The 21,556-nt window shown below is 38.1% G+C and overlaps 1 protein-coding gene across 7 annotated transcripts in view; it reads left to right on the forward strand.

Annotated features, from left to right (window-relative positions):
• Nucleotides 1-5,801: 5,801 nt before the first annotated feature.
• The window catches only part of RPS6KC1 (ribosomal protein S6 kinase C1), a 317,536-nt gene continuing 301,781 nt past the window's right edge, over nucleotides 5,802-21,556 (forward strand). For 5 of the 7 annotated variants that reach the window (XM_053909153.1, XM_019428585.2, XM_019428567.2 and 2 more), the window contains exons 1-2: nucleotides 5,802-6,060; nucleotides 18,224-18,259. In XM_053909153.1, the coding sequence (XP_053765128.1) occupies nucleotides 5,956-6,060; nucleotides 18,224-18,259 (141 nt within the window). In that variant the 5' untranslated portion in view covers nucleotides 5,802-5,955. The remainder of the gene's footprint in view (nucleotides 6,061-18,223; nucleotides 18,260-21,556) is intronic. The other 2 variants (XM_019428571.2, XM_019428578.2) reach the window with 1 other exon arrangement.

Genomic DNA, 21,556 nt, shown 5'->3' on the forward strand with positions numbered 1-21,556 from the left:
ATAGATCAATTTGGGGAATATTTCCATTTTAACAATATTCCAGTCCATGAACATGAGATGACTTTGTATTTATTTAGGTCTTAAATTTCTCTCAGCGATGTTTTAGAGCTTTCAGTATACAAGCCTTGCATTTCCTTGGTTAACCTTATTCCCAAATGTTTTATTTTTGATGATAGAATTATTTTCCTAATCTCATTTTCAGATTGTTTATTACTAGTGTATAGAAATAAAATTGGTTTTTGTATAATGATCTTATATCCTGCAATTTTGCTTAACTTTATTAGCTCTAATAAGTTTTTGTTTTGTGTGTATCCTTTAGAATTTTCCAAATATGAGATCATATCACTTGCAAATAAGAGTTTTACTTCTGTCTTTACAATCTGGATTCTTTTAGTTTGTCTTGTCTAATTGCCCTGGCTAGAAATTCCAGTACAGTGTTGAATAGTTGTGTAAAGAGTATACATCTTTGTTTTGTTTCTGATCTTAGGGAGAAAAGCTTTCAGTCTTTTACCATTATGATGTTAGCTATGACTTTTCTATCAATGTCCTTTGTTGGGTTGAGGAGTTTACCTTCTACTTCTAGTTTGTTTTGTGCTTTTATCATGAAAGGGTGTGCTTTTATCATGAAAAGGATTTTGTCAAATTCTTTTTCTGCATCTAATGAAATAATCATGTATTTTTCTGCTTTATTTCCATTATTATGGTCTGTCACATTGATTTATTTTCATATGTTAAACTTACCTTGTATTTTTGGGATTTATGCCATTTGGTCATTAGTATTTAATATTTTTAATATGCTGTGGCATTTGATTTGCTAACATTTAGTTGAAGATGTTTGTATATATTCATAAGGGATATTGGTCTGCAATTTTCCTTTTTTTGTGATGTCTTTGGCTTTGGTATCCAGATAATACTGACCTCATAAAATGAGTTAGTAAGTGTTCACCCATCTTCGATTTTTTTGAAAGAGTTTAAGAAAAATTTGTGTTCTTTTTTAAACAATTGGTAGGATTTACCAGTGAAGCCATTTGATCCTGGGTTTTTTCTTCGTTGAAGTTTTTTGATTACTGATTCAATATCATTACTTATTATAGGTCTTTTCAGATTTTCTGTTTCTTCTTGAGCCAGTTTTGGTTTTGGCTTTAGTCAGTTTGACATAGTTTTTCTCTAGTAATTTGAACACATTTAAAATAACTGATTTAAGTCTTTGTCTAGTAAAGGACATTTGGGCTTTCTCATAGACATGGTTTTTATTTTTATTGATTGCTTTTTTTCTCCTGTGTGTGGGCCATGCTTTCTTGTTTTTTAGGCTGCCTTATAATTTTTTGTTGAAAATCGGACATTTTGAATATTATAATGTTTCACCTCTGGAAATCAGATTCTCTTCCCTCTCCTGAGTTCATTGTTATTGTTTGTTATTGTTATTTGTTTAGTAACTTTTCTGAACTAATTAAAAAAAATTTTTTTTAATGTTTATTTATTTGTGAGAGAGAGAGAGACAGAGCATGAACAGGGGAGGGGTAGAGAGGGAGGGAGACACAGAATCTGAAGCAGGCTCCAGGCTCTGTTAGCACAAAGCCCGACATGGGACTAGTTTTCTGAACTAATTTTATAAAATCTATTATTTGTTGTGTGTGGCCACTGAAGTCTCTGTTCTATTAGCTTACTGGTCAGCTAATGATTAAACAGAGATTTTCTTAAATGCCTGGAAATAAAAAAATTAAAATATTTAAAAAATTTAAAAATCTCCCAGTCTTTGCAGTATGTTGTATGTTTGTAGGTTGGGGTATACCCTCAATACTCAGGTAATTTACAACTGTCTTAACCTCTGTTTTTTGCTTTTGCAAAGTCAGCCAGATACGAAAACTTAGGGCTTTCTTAGGTCTTTCATGAGCTTATGTACAGTCTTGGTTATGTGCGTGATTTTCTAGACTCTCTGGAGCTTTTCAAGGCCCTATTCCCCAAACCTTATTCTCCTGTCTTTCCTCTCAACCTTCTTGGGCAGTCTATTATTGTTTGTTTTCACAAATGTCCCCTGAAAAACAACAACAACAACAACAAATGTCCCTTGGATAGCGGCTTTAGCACTGGGACAAGTTAGCTGAGATAAAGACAAGCCTTTTGAGGCCATTCTCCAGGGAACCACTAGATAGATCAAAAGAAATAATTACTATTCTGTGAGAATCAGGTGTCTTTTGCTCCCTCTGTACTGGTACCAGGAAAGTAGACCATTATTTAACGGGATACCCTGAGTTGAAAAGTAGGGGATGGAACTAGGGTAAGTTAAAATGTTAGAAAGTGTGGGGCATCTGGCTGGCTTGGTCAGAAGAACATGAGACTATTGATCTTAGGGTCGTGAGTTCGTCTCATGTTGGGTGTAGAGATTACTTAAATAAATAAACTTTAAAAAATGTTAGAAAGCTTGCTGTTCCTAGAGATTTAGCTGTTTTTCTTGAATAAATGCTCCCTGGGTTGCCATAATCTTTTGTTTGGTTTTCAGAGCTCTGAAAGAGTTGATATGGACAATTTTTGCCAGCTTTTTTCATTGCTTATGTGGAATAGTGGACTTTTGGAGTTCCTTACTCCACCATTTTCCCTCATTGTGCTTTTAAAAGCAATTTCCTTACAAATCAAAACCACACTGAGATATCACCTCACACCTCAGAATGGCTAAAATGAACAAATCAGGAGACTATAGATGCCGGAGAGGATGTGGAGAAACGGGAACCTTCTTGCACTGTTGGTGGGAGTGCAAACTGGTGCAGCCACTCTGGAAAACAGTGTGGAGGTTCCTCAAAAAATTAAAAATAGACCTACCCTATAACCCAGCAATAGCACTGCTAGGAATTTACCCAAAGGATATAGGAGTGCTGATGCATAGGGGCACTTGTACCCCAATGTTTATAGCAGCACTTTCAACAATAGCCAAATTATGGAAAGAGCCTAAATGTTCATCAACTGATGGATAAAGAAATTGTGGTTTATATATACAATGGAATACTACTTGGCAATGAGAAAGAATGATATCTGGCGTTTTGTAGCAACGTGGATGGAACTGGAGAGTGTTACACTAAGTGAAATAAGCCATACAGAGAAAGATACCATATGTTTTCACTCTTATGTGGATCCTGAGAAACTTAACAGAAGACCATGGGGGAGGGGAAGGGGAAAAAAAATTAGAGAGGGAAGGAGGCAAACTGTAAGAGACTCTTAAAAACTGAGAATAAACTGAGGATTGATGGGGGGTGGGAAGGAGGGGTAAGTGGGTGATGGGCATTGAGGAGGGCATCTGTTGGGATGAGCACTGGGTGTTGTATGGAAACCAATTTGACAATAAATTTCATATTAAAAAAAAATAAAAGAAATTTCCTTAAAGATGAATAAGGTAGTACATGTGCTTATTTGCCCTCATTATATCATTTTTGGTGAAATGGATATTTAGATCTTTTGCGTATTAAAACAGTAGAATTGGTTCTTTTTTACTATTGAATTATAGAAGCTCTTTATATATTTTGGATACAAATCCTTTATCAGATACATGTTTTGTAAATATTTTTCCCAATCTGTGGCTTGTTCTTTAATGGTATCTTTCACAATGAAGAAATTTTTAATTTTGAAGTCCAATTTATTAGTTTTTTTCTCTTGTAATTCACTTTTTGTTTCCTAAGAATCATTTGCCTAATCCAAAGTTACAAAGATTCTTTCCTGTGTTTCCTTCTAGAACTTTTATAGTTTTAGGTTTTACATTTATGGCAATGATTCATGTTAAGTTGCTATTTGTAAATCCCAAGCAGGCTCCACACTCAGCTTGGGGCTGGAGGCAGGGCTCGATCCCACGGCCCTGGGATCATAACCTGAGCTGAAATCAAGAGTTGGATGCTCAACTGACTGAGCCACCCAGGTACTCCAACACTGAACCTTCTTAAAAGGAGAAATCAGCAAAAGAGGCTGAAAAGGAGTGAATGACTCAGAGTGTAAAAGAAAAAGCAAAGAGAATGCTGACTCATATACTAAGGACACAGAGGAGTTTTGAAAAGGTGGAAATGGTCAGAAATGTTCAAACTCTGAAAATATTGGGCAAATGTGGTCATTAGAATTTTTTTTCAAAGCCGTTTCTTAGTAGGAGTATAGTAGTGAAGGCCAATTGAAGTGAATATGGTAATGAACGTGTGATATCCCTGAATGTATAAATGTGGGATGTGTGAATACTGATGCAGATTACTTAAAAAACAACTTAGGCAATTTTTACAATACAGGGAAGGAGAAAGAAGGAGGAAAAGAGGCAACTGTGATGATGTCCTTTTTTCTCATCTCAGCCTGGCTAATTCCTCTCTGTCTTTCAAGATTCAGTCATAGTTTCCCCTCTAACGGAAAACCCTTTACTCTGAGTTTGATGTGCTCTACAGCACTCCACATATACATCTGTCATGGTACTTACAACAATATGTTTTAATTATTCTGTTTTTTCCCACTAGATGGTACTTGACAGCAGGGACTCTCTTTGTAACTCCAGTGCCTATCAGCATGATGTCTGGCACAAAGTAGGGGAATTCAGGTTTAATAAATGAATGATAGATAGATTTGGGCATATGTAGGTTGGGACACAGAGGAGCCAGTGGTGAGGAAAAGATTAAAGGTATAGAAAGCAGAGTTGAGATGTCACTGATGGAACGAACAATGTCTTTAGGTCTGCCGAAGGGGATGGGTTTCAGCACACAGGTAGAGTGATTAGTCTTGAAAAGTAAAGGAAGGGAGGGGTGCCTGGGTGGCTCAGTCAGTTAAGCCTCCAACCTCAGCTCAGGTCATGATCTCACAGCCCATGAGTTTGAGCCCCGCGGGCTCTGTGCTGACTGCTCAGAGCCTGGAGCCTGCTTCAGATTCTGCGTCTCCCTCTCTCTCGGCTCCTCCCCTGCTTGCACTCTGTCTCTCTCTCTCTCTCTCAAAAATAAATAAACATAAAATAAAGAAGTAAGTAAATAATGAGGAAGGGGTGTGTCCATGTCTCATACCAGAACCGAAATGTGAGAAGATGGAGGGGTTGGTACTGAGGACTCCTCCCCCTTTTTCTGAAAGCAAGGCAGGGACAAACGGTAGATGGGCAAGACTAGGAGGAACAGAGGGTTGAGGTGAATGGCAAAGACCTGGAATGAATGTTATGGGGAATAAGAAAATCCTGATCAAGGCAAGGTAAAGAATTGCCAAGCACTGGATAGCAACCAATTGAATGGGAAACTCTATCTTCATAGTAGCTTTTAGAGGTCGTGTGATTTTTTTTTTTTTTCCAGTTAGACGCAGGTTCCAGGTTTTAGCATCCGAGGGGATGAATTTTAAGATAGACATAGGGTTGCGGGCCGCTGTGGACGTTGACAGACAGGTGCACGGGTGGACGGGATTTGTCTTAGAAAAAAGGCGCAGTTATGTCTGTGACAGTTCAGATGTTGTTGTGGGTGTGCAAAATGATCGGCCGTGAGTAGGGAAGGAAAGAAGACGCTAGGCTGGACTATCCCTCCGTCCCTTTACGACTCCATATAAGTTTGTACACAGGTTGGCCGAGGGTGTGGAGGACCGGGATCTCACCTGTGTGTCGTGGCTCTAACAGCGCTCAGAAAAATCTAGAAGGTGTCAAGAGCTAGCGCACAGAGACTTCGTTGGAGAAGTCTCAGGTATCCACAGTGACAAGAGAGGTAGTGCGACCACCTGATCCCTGATGCCAGGGCCCGGCCGGGACAGGGGCCAGCGTCCTGCGCGGAGTTTCCCCTCCCCCAGGACGCTGGAAAAGGCCTGACCCGGAAGCTTCTCTGCCGAGCCGGAAGCACAAGCCGAGCGGCGGAGGGCAGCCGTGGAGCCGCCGCCCCCTCGCCGCTTCGCGGCTGTTTGGGGATCCCGGACCGCGGCGGCGCCGGGTTGTCCTGATGGTCCCCGGCCGGCGGCGGCGGCGGCAGAGGCGGCGGGAGGATGACCTCTCCCCGGGAGCGGGGTGCCGACCTGGCCCGTTTCTACACTGTCACCGAGCCCCAGAGACATCCAAGGGGCTACACGGTGTATAAGGTCACCGCCCGGGTGAGTGCCGGTGTCAGGCGCGGGTAGAATCCTGAGTTGGGGCGTGAGGGACCAGGGTATGTGCCCTGGTGTGGGGGTACCTGACCCTGGGTCAGAGCCTGGGGTGGGACTGGGGGCTCCTAGTGCCTGGACCCGCGTCGAAGGTGGGGACTTCGGGAAGGCTGGGGTGGGTGCTGAGTGTTGGATGCTCGAGACTGCTGTAGAAGGTCGCGGTAGTGCCCTGGTTCCAGGGTGGGGCAGGCGTTGATGGTTTCAAATGGATGACTCAGACCCTATCCCATTAGGACTTTCTCTTCTGAGGCTGAAATCTGCAGAAGTGGTTTTGCTTGCTTCCCAGGGATAGTGTAGATTGAAAAATTAACTTACATAATAAAATATATTTCTTCTCTTGACCTTTTATACAGTGTCAGGTTTGTACTGAGGCAGACAGATTCTTGAGAAGGATGTCGGTGTTAGGGTTACCAGCCTAGAACCTCTGTATCTGGTTGTGTCATTTTGCATCTGAGTTTTTCATGGTGTTCAGTAGGTGACATACGGGAAATTTTACCGGTGTGTGTGTGTGTGTGTGTGTGTCTTGTGTGAGTTGTTTTGAGGGCTATTTAAAAGTTGTGAGGCTTCTTTACATCAGCTAAGCAATTTTTAGTACCCACTTTGTTCATCATTGCTTTTGCGGTGGGTTTTAAAGAGTTTGCATCTCCCTGCTTGGAAAAGAAGAGTAACAAAAATAAGTCCGAATGTATGTAATGTATGTATGTATGAATGTGTGTGTATATTAGGCATTTTGAACATATTACCCAATGGAATTCTAATTTTAATGAGGAAACTGAGGTTCAAGGAAGTTTCACAACTTGATCAATTTTACATCATAAGGTAGGTGCACATTTGGGATTTCAGTCTAGTTTTGCTTAAGTCCAAGTTATATAAAAAGTTAAGAATTAACTTTATTATTATCATTAGTTGTTAGAAAAGAGAGGTACAGATAGTAGTAATGCTAAATATACATTTGGAGGATGGCATAATCCTCTGTGTTAGCACAGGAAGGAGGATTTGAGAACTGTAAAGGTTAGGTATATTTAGGTAAACAGAGTTTGGCTCATGAGAGTGGTACGTGGTTTATGGAAATGGTGCACAATCCGGACAAATGTGAGAAGATGGGAGGAGCAAATTTGTTTAAAGATAAGACCAGGCCTGGTTATCTCAGAGGGTTATACTGAAGATAGAAGGAAATTTGTTACTTCCAGTTATGCAAGTAAGGTTGTTATATTGGTGGAGTGTTAGTTTCAGGTTAAGAAATTTTTTAAGACTAAAATTAAGGGACCCTTAGAATTACTACTTCTGAGACGTTTCTGGTAATTGGGCCCTTCAAAATCTACTTTCCTAACGTACTTTATGGAATTAGAACAATCTTTAACATACATAGTGGTCCCTTCACAGCACCCTACTCATCCCATATGATAACATGTACCTCGATTTTATTGTATTAACCTGGTTACATGTCAGTGTCTCTTAGTAGATCGACAGTAGGTCTCCATCACTGGTATTTGTTTCCTTTTACATCACCTGAGGCAGTGTATGGCACACAGTGTTGAAAAGAAATCGGTGGAATGTTTTCCTCGGCATTCTAGGCAGCACATCCAATCAATACATGTTTGGTTTGAGGCACTAAGTGCTATGAGGAATACAAGACTGAATAAAGCATGTCCCTTCCTTTCAAGGATCTTCATAGAAGAGAGTAAACTGGACTTAAAGTAGTACAAGAGAGAATGTTAGATGCTTTCAGAGACTGCAGAAAAGAGCTGTGGGATTTCAGAAGATAGAGAGGTTGCTCTGGCTCAAGGGAGAAGGAGAAGAATTAAGATAGGTGGTGAAGGATGGGAAGAATCCAGACAGGTGAGAGAAAAGCAGAGGGCGTGGTAGGCAGAGGGGTGAATGGGAGGGATAGAGCCCATAAAGCCCTGAAGCTGTGTATGTGTGTGGAACTCGAGTAGGAAACACTGGGTATGATTATTACTTGTAGTCTTACTTCACAGAAGGAAAGGTTAACCTCATTTACATCTTAAGTATCTTTTCTTAAGCTGTGAACTAATTTTTATGACCAACAGCTAATGTATGACAACATAAATTAGAACACGAAGTAGCACATTTCCTTAGAACTAACCAAATCTCTATGATATGCATGCTGCATATTGCCATGGTTATTTGAACTGGAAATTGCTTACACTGTGTTTTTTTCTCCTTGTAAATGGCCATTTCCTCATTTTTGGCTTCTGTTTTGCTTTTTTCATTTTAAGGCTTGAGGGTCATCATGGAGATATACTTTTTAGAAAAAGTATGTGTAATATTATAAAACAAGTAAAATATTTATTATTTTTTGAGACTTAAGGAGAAAAACATCTTTCCTCAGGAGAATTAACCAAGTAAGTAGTCCTCCCCTGAGACAACTTCGTGAGCTAAAGATTAGGGATGTCTTCTGTGTTTCCAACTATTGATTTTCTCCTAGCTTTAGGAAGCAGTCCCTATATTCTTGATCCTTATAGCGTTCTTTATGTAGAAGTAGAATTAGAATCATGGGAAGTAAGTGCCATTGTTAAGTTTTAGGTAGCATAAGAGCTCTCTCATCTTTTTAAGACTCCTTTGTGCTTAGTTTTGTATTTCTCTGGAACCTAGCAGGCTTGACTAACGTTATGGCCAGTCACACGCTGGCTAACAGATTTCCTAGATAAGTTCTGTGTTGTTTATCAATTTTTATCTAGAATAAATATTTCTATTAAGAATTGGAAAGTTGTTTTATAGATTTCCTTGGTTCTTTACTTAAAGAAGACACAGATCTACAAGAACCGTTACCAGTGTTTTTGGTTGTTTCACCATGCTATGTTAACAAAACTCATACTGTAATGCAGATTTCTCAACAGCATTAAATGAATGGCAAATTCTTGCCTGTATTCTTTCTGCAAGTATGGAAAGCAAAAGGTATGCTTTCATTTTAATTTTTAAAAATTATTGTTTTTGTTTATTTGAGAGAGAGAGAGTGCATGCCTGCATGGGGAAGAGCAGAAAGGGAGGGAAAGAGAGAATCCCAAGCAGGCTCCATGTTGAGCATGGAACTGGCCCAGGACTTGATCTCGCAACCATGAGATCCTGACTTGAGCCAAAATCAAGACCCGGACGCTTAACTGAGCCACCTAGGCATCCTACTATACTTTTATTTTTAAAATGCGTTGTTGGGGTGCCTGGGTGGCTCAGTCGGTTGAGCGGCCAACTTCGGCTCAGGTCATGATCTCGCGGTCCGAGAGTTCGAGCCCCGTGTCGGGCTCTGTGCTGACAGCTCAGAGCCTGGAGCCTGCTTCTGATTCTGTGTCTCCCCCTCTCTCTCTGACCCTCCCCCGTTCATGCTCTGTCTCTGTCTCAAAAATAAACGTTAAAAAAAAAAAACCAAAAAACGCGTTGTTGCCTTATGTCTATATTTTGAATTGAAGCACAATTTATGTGCAATCAGATTCACCAGTTTTAATTGTACAATTTGATGAGTTTGGACAAATGTATATAGTTGTGTCACCACTGCCATGGTCATCTCTGCACAAGTTCCCCCAGGCCTCTTTGCATTTGGTTCCCCCCTCCCCACCCCTGTCCCTAGGGAACCACTGGTCATTTTTCTGTCATTGTAGATCAGGTTGTATTTTCTAGAATTTGATATAAATGGAATCATACAGTATGCACTTTGTTTTTTGGTTTGACTTCGTAACTTAGCATGAGTACTTGAGATTCATCTCTGTTGTTGTTTTTACTCTTTTTTTATTGCTGACTGATACTCCATTGTATGGTTATACTACAGTGAATCCATTCTCCTGTTGAGTTGGGTTTCCAATTTTTGGCTATTATGAGTATAGTTATCACGACCATTTGTATATAAGTCTTTGTATAGACGTATGCTTTCTTTTTTCTTGATGGCATACAACCTTGTTTACTGTGGCTTTAAACTAAGTCTTGAAAGTAGGTTCTCTTTCTCAAAATTGTCTTGGCTGTTCTAGATTGTTTGCATTTCTGTATAAAGTTTAGAATCAGTTTGGCAAATTCTATAAACATGCCTACCCAGATTTTGATTGGCGTACTTTGAGAATGTAGATCAGCTTCTACAGAAGCAGATATCTTAGTGATATTGATATCTTAGCAATATTGAATCTTCTGATCCATGTATCTTCCATTTATGTAGCCCTTTAAGCGACATTTTCTAATTTTCAGTGTGCAAGTCTTGTGCATACTTAAAGCAATTTAGGTTTGTTTTCAGACTGAGAATATGTAAGTCCTCATTTTATGTTGCTAACATTTGTTGAGTATTAAGAGCAAACACATGATGCTTACTATGAGTTGAGCACTGTTCTAAGCGTTTTATATAAATTAGGACATTTTCCACAGCAGCCCAATGAGTAGATGCTATTATTATTCTTACGTTATCAATGAGGAAATTGGGGCCCAGGGAGGTTAAGTAACTTGCCCAGGGTCACATGGCTAGCCAGGGGTGGAGTCTAGATTTGAGCCTAGTAGACTGGCCTGAGTCACAGTGCTTTTATCCCAGTGCTGTGCTGTTGACTACCTATGTTATAAAACACATTTCATTAGATTCTATGGGTGTATGTATGGGGAGACCTATGTGTCCCCACAGGGCCTTACTGTAGTTTGGCAAAACTGATGGGTACATGGAAAATACAGTAACTGTGATAATGTGAACAAAAAAGGGGGTAGGGAATGAAGGGAAGAAGTATTTAGCTTGATTTGAGTCTGAAAATTGCCACTTCTAAGGCTTCAAATTGAAACACTAGTTGTATTGCTTGGAAGGAACCTGCTTTCAATTCCTGACCATATTCTTGTATATGGCCTGCTTGTGCTAGGGAAAGGAATTATTTGTAGTTTCCCAAGTATGGTAGTACATTTCCACCGCCCCCCCCCCCCCCCCTTGCCCCTTACCTCTCTGTTAGATGCTGTTTCCTCTGTCTGGAAAGTTCTCTTTTGTGTTGGCATCCCTGCTCATCTGAAGTGTCAGCTCTTGCCCTGTGCTCTCCGGGAAGCCTTTCTTAGGTGTAGAACTCCATGTGTGTTATATGTTCCTCCATGAAAGCCTTTGTCATATTGTACTTGTTTGCTTCCTCCCCTGAGGGTGGGCTGCCTTTTTAACTTTGTGTTCTTGCTGCCTAGCTGGGAGATACTGTAGGAACTTGAGAGAGTCCTGGAAAGAGGCATTGTTTTTCTAAGTGTTCCTTTTTAAACTGATATACAGTAAAATTGACTTGTTATATACTTCTGTGAATCTTTACACATATAGATTCAAATATCCACCACCATCATCAGGAAACAGAACAGTTCCACATCCCCAAACACTCCCTCATGCTATCTCTTTTTCACACTTGTCTCCCCACCTCTTAGCCCTTTGGTGACCACTGATGTGCTCTCTACCTCTCTACTTCTGTCTTTCTGAGGGTGTTGTATAAATAGAATCAGCCAGTATTTAACCTTTTGAGGATGTCTTTTCCCATTTTTTCATTGGGTTGTTTGTTTTCTAACTGTTGAATTTTGAGATTCTTTAGTTGTTCTGGATGTAAGTTTGTTGTCAGCTATGTGATTACAAATATTTTCTCCCAGTGTGTAGTGTATCTTTTCACTCTTAACAGTGTCTTTCACAAAGCCAAAAGTTTTAATTTTGGTAAATTCTCGTTTATAATTTTTTTTTTCTCGTATGAAGTGTGCTTTTAGTGTTTGATCTAAAAATTCTTTAATACCCCCAGGTCACAATTTTTTCCCCAGTGTTTCATTCTAGAAAATTGTTTTGCATTTTGCATTTAGCTCTATGATTCATTTTGAGTTTATTTTTGTATAAGGTGTGAGGTTTAGGCAGAGGTTCATTTTTGCACACGTGTGTTCAATTGCAACAAAACAGTGTTTAAGAGACTAGCCTTTTTTCTTTTTTTTCTTTTTTTAAATTGCATCTCTGTCAAAAATGTCAGCATTGTATATGTGGATCTGTTTCTGGATTCTCTATTTTGTTCTATACCACACTGTCTTGATTATGGTAGGTTTATCTTTATAGTAAGTCTTAAAATTAGGGAGTAGAATTCCTCCAACTTTATTCTTTTTCAAAATAGTTTTGACTATTCTAGTTCCTTTGCTTTTCTATATCAATTTTAGATCAGGTTGTCTATATCTATAGGAAATCCTAATGGGATTTTTATTAGAATTCCATTAAATCTATGGGTCAGTTTTTGGGAGAATTGAATCTTTACTCTGTTGAATCTGTAAATTTGCAAATGAACACAGTATGTCGTGCCATTAATTTAGATGTTCTTTGATTTCTTTCAACATTTTATGTTGACCGTATACAGATTCTGGACATTATTGTTAAATATATTCCTCAGTATTTCATCTTTTTGTAGCTATTGTAAGTAGTATTAAAAATTTGGTTTTCATAAGAGACTCTTTAAGTACTGAGAACAAACTGAGGGTTGATGGGTAGTGGGGGAGAGGGGAAAGTGGGTGATGGGCATTGAGGAGGGTACCTATTGGGATGAGCACTGGGTGTTGTATGGAAACCAATTTGACAATAAATTATATTTAATATAAAAAAATAAAATGTGGTTGGAGAAAAAAATAAAAATTTGGTTTTCATTTTTTCATTGCTGGTATAAAGACATTTGAGTTCATTTTTGTGTTGACCTTATATCTATGACCTTTTCAAAGTTACTTATTAGTTTAGGAGTTTTTTGGTAGAGTTCTCATCTTTTCCTACATAGACAATACATGTTTGGCAAAAGGGGCAGTTTTATTTTTTCCTTCTAGTCTGTATGTCCTTTATTTCTTTTTCTTGCCTTATTCTTGCGAGGACTTGTAGTACTAGGTCGAATAGGAGTGATGACAGTGGACATCCTTCCCTTGTTCCTGATCTTGGAAAGCATTCAGTCTTTTAATTATGATAGTCACTGTGGAGTTTTTGTATATGGGAGGCAGCAGATTTAATTTTTGGTTTTGTTAGCTTTTTATTTTGAAAGTAATGCATATTCATAAACATTGCAAGTAATAACTGAAGCCACTATAAGGAAATACAAGCCTACTAAATTTTAAACCCTTAATTAACTGTTTACATTATTACAAATGTTTAGTGTTAAAGTGGTGAGAATTACCACTCATTACCAGTTGTTAGATCAGTAGCTCCATGAAAGTTTCTTGAAGAAATAATCGGTGTGGGCTTACTCTGGAAATATTTTCAGTAAATGGAGTAGTCATGGGGCGCCTGGGTTAAGCGTCTGACTTCAGCTCAGGTCACCATCTCGCGGTCCGTGAGTTCGAGCCCCGCGTCGGGCTCTGGGCTGATGGCTCAGAGCCTGGAGCCTGCTTCCGGTTCTGTGTCTCCCTCTCTCTCTGCCCCTCCCCCATTCATGCTCTGTCTCTCTCTGTCTCAAAAATAAATTAAAAAAACGTTAAAAAAAAATTTAAAAAAATGGAGTAGTCATGGGGGTGGGGGAAGATTAATTTATTGAAAAATGTATTTATGATTAGAAATTTTGAAAACTCATGGCTCTTAAGTTGTTCAGTTTTTTCCTAGAGTAATGTTTCATTCTACCTTTGTTTTTGACTCTTAATATTGTTTAATAGAAAACCATCTCACATACCAAAAACTTCAGTAAGCAGGTTTTAAAATTCTGTTTTCATTTTGTTTATTGACAACTTATATGCTTGGGCATTTGAGTTCACATTAAGATTTTATGTTAAACTGCAAACTTTTAACAGTAAGCGTTTTGATTTTCCTTGAACTTTGGAAAATAGTTTACCTTAGAGTGGTGCTATAATGGTTGGTAAAATTTGAAGTGAGAAAAACAACTTTAACATTTATTGAGTATCCAAAAGTAACTTGCTGTTGTAGTTTCTTTATTCTCTCTTTAGATTTTGGGATTTTAATGATGTAGAAAGCAATAATTCCTTTCAACGTATTACTTTTGTAAAAACTTGTTAGAAAGTGGAATGCCTAAATTTTTTTTCCCATTGACTTCTCTATCTTATATGGGAGTTCTTTCATTCCAGAGAACGAAACAGTGTCGTAAAGTGTCTAATTATGGTTTGTGCAGGTGCTGTCTCTTGGGTCCAGACTACCTGGTTGGCAGGTGATTAACCAACCCAAATATTCTTGCCAACCAGTGACACCTGCAGCTCTGCAGGGAAAAGAGGGAGAGAGGAACTGAGATGCAGGTGACGGGGTGGGAGGGAAGGTTGAGTTTGGTAGGAGGACTGCGTGAGCTGGGCACTTTGAGGTATCTCCCTTTCTTGCCAGGGTGTGTGTGTGTGTGTGTGTGTGTGTGTGTGTGTGTGTGTGTGTGTATGAAATGCAGTTTAAAGTTGTCAGTATATTTATATGAAAGTATGGATTTTGTGAAACTCAAATGTCTGAAAGTCAGGATTGCGTGCATTACATTGATGAATGTGCCATTTGGTTTACCTAATGGGCACGATGGGAAATGTTCACTATAGTGTAACCTTACATTTTCGTATATCCAATTATTCCCATCCTACATTTGGAGAGTCATATCTTTGAGAAATGGAGAGTGGGCATGTCCCTCTCTCTCTCTTTTTTTTCCATGTTTGATTATTTGTATCTTGACACTAAGTTTTAAAAAGAATGTTACTTTTGTAAACCCTTTATCTTCTTAGCTCTATTACCAAACTAGTATCTGAACAGCCATCAGATTTGACTGTAATAAGTTGCTCATAAAAGTAGCTTCTTAAAATTTATATTTGACTCATTCCTACTTGGTTCTAAAGGGACTTATTTTGTGATCATTTTTTTGTAGGCGATATAATATGTTTGAATAATTTTTGTAGCTTTGTTTTCTAGGAACTATCAATCTCATGAAGAAGACAATTCTTTTGTGTAGGTCTGAGTTAAGAGAGTGATTTCAAATCATAATTTTGATGGTAATTAGATAAATGAGTATTTTAGACTTGACTTTTAAGGAAACTTGGTAATACTTATTCAAAAGTAAGATAAAATAAATTTTATATAAAATAATTTATATAAAATAAATTATTTTTATATTTTATATTTATATAAATACATATTTATATTTTTATAAAATTTATATATTTATATTTTATATTTGTATGAAATAACTTGTTATTTATATAAAATAAATTAACACTGTGAAATGGATACAGAGGACCTAATTAGAAATAATTTATTATTTATATAAAATAAATTAACACTGTGAAATGGATACAGAGGATCTAATTACTGTATGATCTGTTGATTATTATGGTCCTGAGCTAGGCCAAGCCCTAACCTCAGGTCTTTGTTTTAAAGATAGGCAAGAGGGCTCGTTTTAAAAGTTTTTTTTTTTAATGTTTATTTATTTTTGAGACAGAGAGAGACAGAGCATGAATGGGGGAGGGGCAGAGAGAGAGGGAGACACAGAATCGGAAGCAGGCTCCAGGCTCTGAGCCATCAGCCCAGAGCCCGACGCGGGGCTCGAACTCACAGACTGTGAGATCGTGACCTGAGCTGAAGTCGGATGCTTAACCGACTGAGCCACCCAGGCGCCCCAAGAGGGCTCGTTTTAAGGTTGCTTTTTCTTTGGTTTATTACCCAACTGGTAAAAAAGCAGTTAGTGGCTAGTACTAGAGCCTGTATTCAAACCCCTTTCTTAGCGCCTTCTCTTCTGCCAAAGCACTTCTTCGGCTGCTATTTTTTGGTTGAGTTACATTTCTCTGTAAAAGACAAAATGGATTTACCTAATAGGCATCAGGAATATTACTTGCATACTTGGAATTTTAATCTTTAGGAGGGCTGATTTGGTTATGTACTGGAAGGACTACTTTGTTTGGAATCATGGCTCTGAGATCCAGTCCTGCCTGTAACTGATTAATATGTTTAGTATTAGTAATGCTCTTGGGCTTGGTTATCTTGTCCTGCCAGGCAGGGTTGTTGTGATGATTAAATGAAGTAAAGGATTTAATATCTTAGCACAGTAGGAGACAGTTACCTTCACTGTAAGCCCTTATTTGTTTTCCTAAATTCAGAATTTGCTGTTGGCATTAACAGGGGCAGATAGACTACAGATATTACAGCGGTATTTCCCAAATGTGTTCCAAATTTAGTGGATGTTGCACTAAGTAAATAAAATAACAACAAATAACATGATAAAAATAAAAAGTGGAGTGGATAGATGACCTGGGGAAATACTGTTTTATTTTCCTTTTGGAGATTTACTAGGCATAATAATATATTAAAGGCCTTTAGAAATTCTGCTGTAAAAAACATTTCTTTTTAAAATTTATTTAAAAAAAAAATTTTTTTTTAACGTTTATTTATTTTTGAGACAGAGAGAGACAGAGCATGAACGGGGGAGGGTCAGAGAGAGGGAGACACAGAATCTGAAACAGACTCCAGGCTCTGAGCTGTCAGCACAGAGCCCGACGCGGGGCTCGAACTCACGGACCTCGAGATCATGACCCAAGCCGAAGTCGGCCGCTCAACCGACTGAGCCACCCAGGCGCCCCAAAAACATTTCTTTTTTTTTTTTTTTTAATTTTTTTAACGTTTATTTATTTTTGAGACAGAGAGAGACAGAGCATGAACGGGGGAGGGTCAGAGAGAGGGAGACACAGAATCTGAAACAGGCTCCAGGCTCTAAGCTGTCAGCACAGAGCCCGACGCGGGGCTCGAACTCACGGACCGTGAGATCATGACCTGAGCCGAAGCCGGCCGCTCAACCGACTGAGCCACCCAGGCGCCCCAAAACATTTCTTTTTTAAATAAAGGTAAACTGAAATTGTCATTAAGCTCTTCCTTTAAGAGCACTGATTTTAAAGAATATTGATATTCCGTACAGCACGGTTTGTGAAGCGCTGCTTTAGGGTCATAATTTTGAAGATGACTTGGGGATAGAATTCTCTGTAGCAAGAGGCTTTTCAAGATATATGTCTAGCATCTTACCCATGATAGGTAACGCTTGCAGTGGAAATTTATGAACTTTAAACAGAAGGAATCACCACTTTAAATTCCATCTTCTGTGGAATTTATTGGCTGAATTTTATGACAAAATACTGAAATTCACCCAGAAAAAAGTTACTAAATGCTAGTTAGCAACCTGTATCAGAGAGAATTTACAGTATTTTTTAGAGTTGATACTACTTGTTGAGATAATTGCTAATACAGCATTAAAAGTTATAAAAGTATGGGTCTGAAGGCTCAGTTTGTTCATTTTCCTTTAAAAAAAATTTTTTTTTAACATTTATTTATTTTTGAGAGAGAGAGATAGAGCACAAGCAGGGGAGAAGCAGAGAGAGAGGGAGACACAGAATCCAAAGCAGGCTCCAGGCTCTGAGCTGTCAGCACAGAGCCCTACACGGGGCTCGAACTCAACGAGCTGTGAGATCATGACCTGAGCCAGTCAGACACCTGACTGACTGAGCCACTCAGGTGCCCCAGTGAGGAAATCTTTCTAAATGGTGTTAGACTTTTTGGCTTTTATAATTAGAAAAATATGAAAGAATCCTCCCTCTTTCTCTTTGCCCAGGGAATATTGATAGGATTATTTGTCCCTGAAAACCCTGATAGGATTATAATGTTTTATAAGTTACTTTTGTTTTTTTCTTCATCGTTATATGGTCAGTGATTACTTCTCACAGATATCGGTGTGTCTGGCCATTGTGGCTGCTTTTTTTTAAAGTGAAATTATTTATTGAGCTAATTGTAGATTCACATACAGTTATAACAAGTAATACAGAGCCGTCTCTTGTACGCTTTGTGTGGGTACTGCTGAGTTTTTTGCTTTTACCTTATATGGAGGCTCAGAAGGGGGATGGGCTAGCTTGTTAGAATTATGTCAAGTAAGAGTGAAGCCAGGGCATTCTCTTATGAATGTAATGCATGAACTTTAGTGTGTGGATTTTTTGTTAGCTGCCTTTTTCTTAATTTTGTAGCGTGTTTCAGATGGTGAAGTTATTATATAGCTGAGTGATATAAGTGATATATAGAAGATATATATAGCTAAGTGATAAAATATGGTATTTCTTTTCTTTTAAACAAATTGAATTATTTATACAAATACTGTTGAAAGTAGTTATACAAATTTGAAATCTTAAATTTTGGTAATGATGAGATATTTCTGTGTATGTTTTGTTTTAGGTTGTTTCTCGAAGAAACCCAGAAGATGTCCAGGAGGTAACATGTTTATACATATGAAATTTTATTTTATATATTTGATACAAATTTAATTAAATGCTTTGTTGAGGAAACTGAATATTGGTATGTCTATATTTATGTTTGTCTGGATCTGTTAAGTACATGTTAAGTTACACGAGGAAGAATTTAAGGAATTATAGAGCTGTTTAATGTGATAATATTTTTTTTAATTTTTGTTTTTAATATTTATTTATTTCTGAGACAGAGAGAGGCAGAGCATGAGTGGGGGAGGGGCAGAGAGAGAGGGAGACACAGAATCTGAAGCAGGCTCCAGGCTCTGAGCTGTCAGCACAGAGCCCGACGTGGGGCTCGAACCCGAGATCATGACCTGAGCCAAAGTTGGATGCTCAACCGACTGAGCCACCCAGGCACCCCTGTGATAATATTTTTGATAACTAACATAAGGTTTCAATATAAGTTAAGAGCTCTTATTTATTTCAAAGTCATGATAACTAATAAAAAATGAAAAGTATTTGAGTAACTAATATTAATTTTAAAGATCATCATAATAAATTATGGGTTCCTGTCTACTTTGACTTTTTTTAAATGTTCATTTATTTTTGAGAGACAGCATGAGCTGGGGAGGGGCAGAGAGAAGGGGGGACAGAGGATCCAAAGGGGCTCTGTGCTGACAGCTGCAAACCCGATGCAGGGTTGGAACTCCCGGAACAGTGGGATTATGACCTGAGCCGAATTTGGACACTCAACCGACTGAGCCACCCAGGCACCCTTACTTTCACTTTTATATTGAGTTGGCGTGTTGACAGCTTGGAAAACTGCTTTGGGTGTAACTGTTTCTTTTTTAAATTTGTTGTTCTTTTGCCGACTCTTCTCTAAAATGACGCCAGCTTGTTGTGTTTTTGCTTAACGCTATATAATTCTCTATTTGTAATTACTTTGCGCTTGTTATATACCCTTAGGAATCCTAGCTGAGGAGCTTGTTTCTTTTAACATTTTTTTTTATTTACTTTCATTATTTTATTTACCTGCTCATTTACACTATGATTAGAAGCACGTATGTTGGGGAAATTTTTTTTTTCTTACTGAAGTGTTTAAAAAAGACATTATAAATTGGCGTTCTTGATTCTACAGCAGGTTTTTTTTTTTTTTTCCATTTGAATTTTAATGTGTTTAGGTGGAGTATGTATTTTCTAACAAGTCCCACTGCTCCTTACTTAAGCCTGGCTTGATTCATACATTTAAGTTGATTGTTTGGTACTGGTTGATTTGAGTGTGTGATCATCAGGCTTAGACCATATTTGAACTTTTATACATTATCATTTCTTGCTATGTTTGATCCAGTATTTGTTTTTGTCCTGTGGTTAAAAAGAGTTTAAAAGATTTCGTACTATTTTCCTTAGGGATTTTAAGATATCTCACTTTTCCCCCTCAGTAGCCAGGAAGGGAATATTGTAATATTGTTATCTTGGAAGAAAAGGGTATGTCAATTTCTATGTCTATATCCTCCCAAAAAGGAAGTGAAAGTAATTTACACCATTCTTTAAAGTACTCTCTCTACTTAAGTGTCAATTGGTTAGTGTGAACTTTCTTTAAATTCTTCTAATTATGTTGAATTAATAGTATAGGCTGTTCTGCTTTTGAAATTTTACAACTCTGTTAAAATTAAAAATGGGTTGTATTTCCTTTGAATACATTGTCTGATTGCTATGCTGTAGTTTGTAGCTTGATGTTCCCATTTTCCAGGGAGAATCCTGAACCAACCCATCCATGAACATACTCTCTGCCATTTCCTTAATCCTTTTTTGGGGAAAACTCTTTTATAATAACAACTGTTGGTGAACCATTCATCAGAATACTCTTGTAAGTGTCCTTTAGTTAGATGATTGCATGGTCCTTTGTTAGAAATGATATAAAAATTTTTTAAAATGTCTTCTGTCTGGTTGGCTTCTTAAAATATAAAATGACTTAGAAATTATAACAACACTTTAGCTTCTCATGTATTTCATTTAAACATTGGAATTCTCATTTAGGAGAGAAATTCACTACCCAGAATTTGTTTCCATTTTCTTGCCTTTCACTTTCTCTCTCCTGTTAACAGATTCATTTAGTTAACTGTTTTAGAATTTAATCAGGCTTCCCAAGAGCTATCGAGGATTAGAAGATGTACTGTTAGTCCAACCAAATATAGGGCCAGTAATATGCTATCCTTCTAAAACCAGCGACGTTTTCTGGTTTCCTCTTCTGGTTTTCTTTGATAGATGTATTTGCACATGCTTGGCACATGCTACCGGGTAGCAGTGTCTTCTAACTAAGAATGCTGAAATACCCACATGGAATAATCTTAAAATTATCCAGGATAGATTAAAAAAAATTGTTTTTTATCCCTTAAAAATTCCCTCTAAAAGAGCACCTGGGTGGCTCAGTCGATTGAACCACTGACTCTTGATTTCGGCTCAGGTCATGATCTCATGGTTTGGGAGTTCGAGCTGGAGTTGGGCTCCATGCTGATAGTGTGGCGCCTGCTTGGAGCCTGATTTTTCTGCCCCTTCCCTGCTCACGCTCTGTCACCCAAAATAAATAAATAAACTTAAAAAAAATTCCCTCTAATTTTTATTTTATATATTTTGAAAATGTTTATTTATTTTGAGAGAAAGACAAGTGGGGGAGGGACAGAGAGAGGGAGAGAGAATCCCAAGCAGACTCCGTGCTAAGCATGGAGCCCCACTCTCGGCTCAGTCTCACAACTGTGAGATCATGACCTGAGCTGAAATCAAGAGTTGGACACTTAACAACGGAGCCACCCAGGCGCCCTCTAAGTTTTTATTTTTTAATAGCAGCATGGGAAAATCTGAGGGGACAGCAGCAGTTAATGGGGCCTCTCGTTCAGTAGATTCTCAAAAGCATGAACACCTGCAGAAAAGAAAGAACTAGAGATATATTGTGCTCTCCCTCCCCTACCTTTAAAAAAAAAAGTAACCTATAACTCTGTTTCTCTATAGGTAGTAGATTTCACTGGTGAAATTTGGGAAAGGAGAGCTGAAATAGAACTTTACATTTAGAAATGTGTCAAGGGAAAGAAGAGTCTTGAAAAGGGGAGAAAGAAAATCCATAAGGAAATATAGTAGTGACGTTGGTTGCAAGAAAAGATGATTCAGCAATTTTAAATACTCTATCAGAGGACAGACTTAATTGAATGAGTGGCTTTGTTTATGAGATCTACAGGTTTTTGCTCTCATTAAGTGAAATTATCTGAAAAGATAACATTTATTTTCTGTAAAAATTATTTTAAGGGAATGTTTTAATGAAAGTTAAGCT

The sequence above is a fragment of the Panthera pardus genome, unplaced genomic scaffold (assembly GCF_024362965.1).
Source record: "Panthera pardus isolate Hobbes unplaced genomic scaffold, ASM2436296v1 HiC_scaffold_21, whole genome shotgun sequence".
In the NCBI taxonomy this organism is placed as follows: domain Eukaryota; kingdom Metazoa; phylum Chordata; class Mammalia; order Carnivora; family Felidae; genus Panthera; species Panthera pardus.